The 7500-nt window shown below is 35.2% G+C and overlaps 1 protein-coding gene across 2 annotated transcripts in view; it reads right to left on the bottom strand.

Moving 5' to 3' along the window:
• Positions 1-7500, bottom strand: part of DCP2 (decapping mRNA 2) — a 32940-nt gene that overhangs the window by 2350 nt on the left and 23090 nt on the right. For both annotated transcript variants that reach the window (XM_086531208.1, XM_086531209.1), the window contains one exon: positions 1-7470. This exon is cut by the window's left edge and continues 2350 nt beyond it. In XM_086531208.1, coding sequence (XP_086387334.1) covers positions 7271-7470 — 200 coding nt within the window. In that variant the 3' untranslated portion in view covers positions 1-7270. The remainder of the gene's footprint in view (positions 7471-7500) is intronic.

Here is a 7500-nt window from a genome sequence, read left to right as displayed (position 1 = left end):
TTTTACTGGTAACGCGATATCTACATGCATATATTCAGTTGCATGACTTGTATGAAAATATTTCTTGCAGAAAATCTTAGCTTAGAAAGTGGGTCATTTCGAGAATCAACACTCTGTGGAAGTTAGCAATAATAAATATATTAAGTAATTTTTTTCTTCTTTTTTTAAAGTAATTTCAAATTTCCTCTTGAGTAATCAATGTAAGCATATTAAAAGCATAATTACAGTACACATTTTCATGCACCTTATTATTTCTTATAGCAAGTAAATGATATGTGTATATGAACTAATTTATAATTTAAAAACCTTCTTCCCACATATCTTGGATTCAGCATATACAAAGATGATACATCCTTATAATTCACTCTTTATTTTTTGGTTGGATAGGACACTTTTTTGTTTCCAAGTATACATCCATGTGTCTGTGTATGCAGTTAGGGGTATACACAGTATGCCCCTACATTGTCTTATGCCCCTATATCTTAGGGGCAGGTTGTGGTTGTTGTAAGTTTGTATTTTTCAACCAGTAAGAATATTATTATACTGAGTATTCTTTTTTTTTTGACAAAGAAGCATTGAGTAAGGGCTAAATGTTACTTTGGTTTTGGTAAGCAACAAACCAAAGTAAATGAAGAACAACATAGATGGGATATAATCATAAAATAATTAACATTTGTTGAAACACACTTTCCCATATGCACCTACCTACCACGTCTACAATATTCCAGACTTGCTAAGGGATTACAGGTAGCAATGTAATGAAAATTACTGTAACTACAGGGGATTAGAGTATGGCAGGCACTTTTAACGCATTCATGCTGGGGGCATTCCAGCCTTGCGTGTTGTAATGCCGGGGCTCTCGAACGCATAGGCCTAAATCAATTAAATGATCGACGCCATATGACGGCACCCTGCGAATGGGCCTTGAATGCGCGGTGCCCGTGGTGTACCACCCGTCCAGAGAGGGTTAAGGGGAAACAAATACAAGATATGATGGCAATGGTAACAAATATGTAGGCAATTTTTCTGAGTACTTGTAAGGAAAATCTCTGAACAAAAAAAATAAATAACAGAGAACCTAAACCACTGATACAGCAGTTGCAACAAACACTATATGATACAAAAGACACACACCCTAAACAACAGTACAAAAATAGTAAAATCATAGCCATTAGTATTAAAAATATCAATTAGTACAGAGCCCAGTGGTAGGAAAACATCTTGAGAATAAAGCTCCTAAAGAAAAAACAAAACTAAATAAAAAAAAGGGCTATATATATTGAATGCGTCTTGGACTCCTAGCAACATGCTATATACAGGATCTACTTCATAGTGGCTTTTTTACCAATAATCCCTGCTTTCATGTCTTTCCTTAGTACATAAAGCTACATCCAGTATGGTAATTAACCCGTTAATGAAGGGGCTGATTTGGCTGCGCAGGCCCAGCGCATGGAAAGTGATAAATGTAGCAATACAAAAAGACAATATCAACAAAAATACTCACTTTTGATATTGAAACACAAATGAGCCACAGTGAGAGAATCAAGTAGTACATATATGACTGCTTACAGTCATGTCTCAAGTCTCTCCACCAACACAAGAAAATAAAGTGGCACCTTATAATAAGATAATTGTATAAAAAAAGTGCAGAGCTATTGAACCACTCGGGAGGAGGAAACTGGTTCTGTCGTACAATATAATTTGAAAATATTTCTTATTCTTCTTTTACAAGCATTATAGATAGCTTGGATAACTGGATGTAAAAGGTACCGAAATCATTATTTATTCTAATTACAACAGAAATCTGAAAATATATCTAACCAAAGATTCAAGCCATTGCTGATGGATTTTTAATCTTAGTGTAATTCATCTTTCTTTTTTTTAACCCAAAATTAAAAACATTGTGTTGCCATGAATTAAACTGCTGAGCTTCTTGGCTGAAAGATGGAACCTAAAACTTTTGAGTATTTATTTGTTTAATTTTTACATCTAACTTCTTCAAGTAGAGAGCCTTTGAATTGAAAGCATAGTTTAATGGAGTCTTCAAATACCAGATAAATTTTTGGTCCATCCTACCCTTTGATTTTCATTGATGCCAACTTCCTAAAGGCTGCTGCACTATTCTTGTAGTCAAATCTGCTCACTTTTCTCTAATTATCCCTAATCTCTTCCTCTATCAGAGAGCACCTCTTAGTCCTCCACTTGTAGCTTTCTAAAAAGATAACTTCCCACCCTCTTAACCCTTGGGCCAGTTGACATGCTATCACGTTCAGTGGTTTTAGGTTCAGATGCCGGAGACGAGATATTTAGTCAAGGCCGGCACGCCGGGTGAGCGAGCATACAGCACTCGCTCACAGCTAGTGTGCCCGAGAATCCCGAGGCATTAGGCTTATGCGTTCGAATACCCTGACATTCCGACCATTTAGAGCCGAAATAGCACCGGCTTGAATGGGTTAAAGAAATTTATACAGCCTTGTGTCAGTATTATCATATATAGCCCAGCCCATCCGCGCCAAGTTCTATTGCTTGCCTTGACAGCAAATGACGCCATCCACAACCAACAGGTCAAAGCTGATTCACCAAATCAAGAGGGGCTCACCTGGTTCTGTCCTATCTCATATACTCATATTATTTTCCATTTAGCATCCAGTCTAAGCCTGGCATCTGTGTAGTACACATTAGTAGGACCTCACGTAAGTATGAGGTCAAGATCATGGCTAATGTAGCCCCAACACTAGTAAAATGAGTAAGGCTCCAGTTTGAAGCAAATACTACAGTCCTCTACTAGCTATCATTCAAGAAAATAATCACACAAAGCAGCTTTTTAGCAAGAGAAACAAATCAAAATGAAAACAACCACAATTCACAATTCTCAATAAGTGATCTTATTGCAGAACACATTAGAGAAGCAGCTACCCAATCCACAGAGGCTCCAGTGGACCAAAGAAAAATATATGGATATTACATGATCGAAGAGGAAACTAAATAATATAAATAAGGAGCATCTGTATTTTTCATTCTGATGATAAATTTCCCAAGGAAATAATACTGTGCTCTGTATCTGCTCCATTTATCCCTAAAAAAATATAATCAGTCCTAAAGCAGGCTTCAGTATGTGTATGTTTGTTTGTTTGTGTTTGAGTGTTAGTGTGTTTGTGTGTGTGTGTGTGTGTGTGTGTGTGTGTGTGTGTGTGTGTGTGTGTGTGTGTGTGTGTGTGTGTGTGTGTGTGTGTGTGTGTGTGTGTGTGTGTGTGTGTGTGTGTGTGTGTGTGTTTGTGTGTTTTTGTGTAGTGCACATTTGTGCATGCGTGTGTGTGTGTGCATGTGCGTGTGCGTGTGCGTGTGTGTGTGTATGCATGTGAATGTGCGTCTATGTGGTCATGTGCACATGTGCATCCATTTGTATGCATGTGCTTGTGCGTGTGTGTGTGCGTGTGCGTGTGTGTGTGTGCGTGCATGCATGTGCATGTGTTTGCGTGTGTGCGTGCGTGTGTGTGTGTGTGTGTGTGTGTGTGTGTGTGTGTGTGTGTGTGTGTGTGTGTGTGTGTGTGTGTGTGTGTGCAAGTGTGTGTGTGTATGCGTGCGTGTCTGTGTATGCGTGCGTATCTGTGTATGCATATGCGTATGTGTATGTGTGTGTGCGTATGTGTGCATGTATATATGTGAGTGCAAAGCAAAACAATCTATCCTACATGAAAGCTATCAATTTTAGTGGTATAGACATGAATCAAAATCTATTTGGATATCTCTGTACGCTCTGCTCCCTGCCCTCACACAGCACTATAGCTTCTAACAGATCATTTAATGTCTTTCCACAGATTTGATAAAATTTCATAAAATATTTGCTTTATACTCAGACTAATCAAACCCCATGTTACATGTATTATAACAATATTCCTTACACCAATAATGTGACTGGAAGGAGGTAGATGAGCTTGATTTTGGCACTAACTAAAAACTTGGGATGAGGCCACCAGAAACCTTTATCTTGCAACATGCAATCTCACCATCCAAGCTATGTTATATCTAAACTTTTTTCTTTTTTTGAACCCTAATTGTTTAGCGAAGTTTGTCCTAATACAATTCTTAGAGAAGTCTGGAGTACAATAAGTAATCGCAAGATAAATGTAATATACAAAAGAAACACATCAAAAATTTTCCCCATCTTCTAATATACTTGAGTTTTTGTCTTAAAATGAATCTAAAAGAATCATCTACAATAAAGTTTGGTTAAAAAATTTAAGAGAAATTATTAATACTTCTTCATGAAATTATGTGTTACACAAAAGGACAATTCTACGGAAGTTTGCCATAAGCAATTGTACAGCCACAAAGCGTACTTGGCCACCAAACGTTACACCTTTTCTTCTATTCTTGGATTATAATATAATCAATGAGCTTACAGTCTGTTTGAGCAAATTTAATTATACATTTGCTGGTTAGACCTTCATTTCAGTAATGAATGCACAGATTTGAGGAGTTATCACAGCGTAAGAAAAACACATTCTGTAAGAGATATAAATATTTTTCTCCAGTTTATGTTTGTATAACATCTGAAATTATATCAATAAGCAAGATAATTACTTGTCAGTTACTGATAAAATTAATCTAGAGTAAAAATTAGTATAAACACTTTCCAACTATTTTTCAAACTTCTGGTCATTGCAAGGTATTACTTTAGTCTGTCGTTACCTCTAGGTAATTAATTTCTACAACTAGAAACCTTCACAAGGATAGTGGTGTAAGGAAAACCTATCAACAGAGAATAAAAATGGAGATCTACAGGTATTAAGTAAATTTGATGTTGCAGGATGAATGTTAATTTGAGATCTAATCAGCACCATGGCAGACTTGGTGTTGCCAGCCATATAATACCTGTTGAGAAGGCAGCAGAGCCTAATGAGATATCTAGATGAAAGAGACTCTACTTGCTTTCAATATTTTATTTATTGATATTTGTATAAATTTAGAAAAGTTTCATATTTTCTTAGGATTAAGTACATGTAAAATGTATCAAAAGTAAATAGAGAAACATAACCTTTTGCATACAGTAATTGCATTCAATTAACAATATTTCAGTCGTCTCATAAAGGGTTTCACTACGAAACAAATTTCATTTTCTGAAGTGTAGACAAGAAAACTACAATTTAATAAAAGGTATGGTTTACCATACACAAACATTATTCCAAATGTAAATATCTATTAATTAATTTCATATCCTATCATATCCAGTCTGTTGAATGTACTCTAGAATCAGAAATATTCACCATGTAGAATTACATCACTGAATTGCCCAGCCTGGGCATATATAATATTACTCAAATATTCATTAACCCCATGCCGATGGTTTGGCTCGAACTGGTCTAAACACCGGGGTATTTCAAACGCAAAAGCCTAACACCTCAGGCTATTTGCCCATTCTAGCCACGGCCAATCACTCACCCGGCGTGCCAGCCATACGAAAAGCCATGACAAAATATCTCATTCCCAGTGGCAAGTACTGCCACCACTTGACGAGGTATCTTGTCACATGGCATTAATGGATTTAGAACTTCTGTTTATAATAGACCAAAGGCTCTCCAACCAAACTCACCATATTGAAAAGGTGGTAAAAAATCAACTCCTATTGTCATCCAGGAAACAGAAATGAATTTTTTTTTTATTCTTTCTTTAGCTTCAGATGATACACTATTATAAGTAATACTGGAAAATTAGAATTTCTTTTTTATACAACCTTTAAGTGTCATGTAACCATATACGCATTCAACCACAAATTATTTAAAAATGGCAAAGATTTGACAAAAGAAATAATCTCCAGTAATTTGTATATATATAAAAACCAGCTTACATTTATCTTCATGGTCAAAGGCAAGTCAATTTTCTTACTTTTAGAACAACAAACCAGGATTCATTTCCAATCACCAGGTAACATGTTAACAATATGAAAAAGAAAACATACTTGCCCTGGTTTCTTTCAATGTCTTCCTTGCTAACTTATTTTCATTCACCAAAATTTTAAAGTCATGATAAGGGCAGACACATCAAAAATAAAAGTTGCATGTGGAAAAATAAAAGATTTTGTAAAATTGCTGAACAGTGTTCATTGTGACAAATGTAGAAGGTGGTACAAATGAGAATATATTATTCTACAATGCAAGAAGTACAATCTATATATTGATATTACATCTTTGGCACAATTATGTAATTCTGATGAAGATGAAATACTGAAGAATAAATTAAATATCTTGGATTGTAGAATTATTCACTCTCATTAATAGCATCTTCATTTATAAAATTGCATATGAGAAAATGATGCCAATCAAGAGTTGAGATAATTTTAATGAGATCAGAAATGGTTATTTCCATTAAAAAAGAAAGAAAAAAAAAAAGACCTTAAAATCAAGTTACAAGATCATACTATAGAGCATGAAGAAATACAATTTGCATATAAGACATTATTCCTAAACAAATTGCACATATAAAAAAGTTATAATCATATTGTTCTGCTATGACTTCACATACACATAAAGGAACACAATTTAATTCATAAATTCTGATCAAACGAATAAAATATTACCTACAAGTGAAAAAATAGAAACTGAAATGAGGGGGACAACAGCGAAGATGCCGAAATTCGGTTGAAATTCCAGCCACAACGACCTTGTTTCTATCCCTCCCTTAATTATTTGTACTAAAATCAAAATAAAAATTGTTACAACATACTTAGAGAAAGTTTGGACTCTTACTGTTATTACTTGAGAAGATCCTAACATTCATCCAAAACGACGATTAAAACTCAAATTTAGGAGACCTTTCAAACCAGGTGTAATTAAAGCTTTGTTAATACATCCGTATCTACATGAGCATTCTTACGAAAACACTAAATAATATTACTGTATAATATTTTGATCTTGATAAAATGAAGACGAAAAATAATAGCTTGAAAGTAATCAAATTTCTGTGGAATCCCTCAGAACTAAGTGTAAAAAAATAGGTGATAGAGAGAGAGTGAGAGGATGAGATGAAAAAAACTATGATGTGTGATTTCAAACGAAGTAACATCACTGGTCATTACAAAATAACTTTTGAAAAGATATAACAACTCCGATTCCTAAAATAAAAAGATGACAAGCACTGGATGGAAATAAAAAAAGAAAAAAAAAGAAAAAAAAAATAGAAAGGAAAAATTGTGCACATTATTTCCAGAGGGGAATGCTTCTAAGTGTGCCTGACCTTATGAGCAAATAAGGGTCTGGTTTTCTGCCTTTTATTACCAAGACAGCATCACATCGGCCCACACTCTGTCCACGGCTTCGATGACCTCCTTCTTGTTTATTTGGAATATTTGCCAAGAATATGATCGGAAGCCCTTGGACCCCATTTCCCCCGCCGCACTGTCGGCCTGGCCACCTTTGTTCCGGCCCTTCCCTCTGCTCTTGAACGTAAATTTCTGGTTATCCTCCTGGTTTTCTGTGAACAACAAAATGACAATTAATGATC

The sequence above is a fragment of the Penaeus japonicus genome, unplaced genomic scaffold (assembly GCF_977035675.1).
Source record: "Penaeus japonicus unplaced genomic scaffold, GWHDUDI00000001_assembly GWHDUDI00000035, whole genome shotgun sequence".
In the NCBI taxonomy this organism is placed as follows: domain Eukaryota; kingdom Metazoa; phylum Arthropoda; class Malacostraca; order Decapoda; family Penaeidae; genus Penaeus; species Penaeus japonicus.
This window is presented reverse-complemented; position numbering and strand designations above follow the sequence as displayed.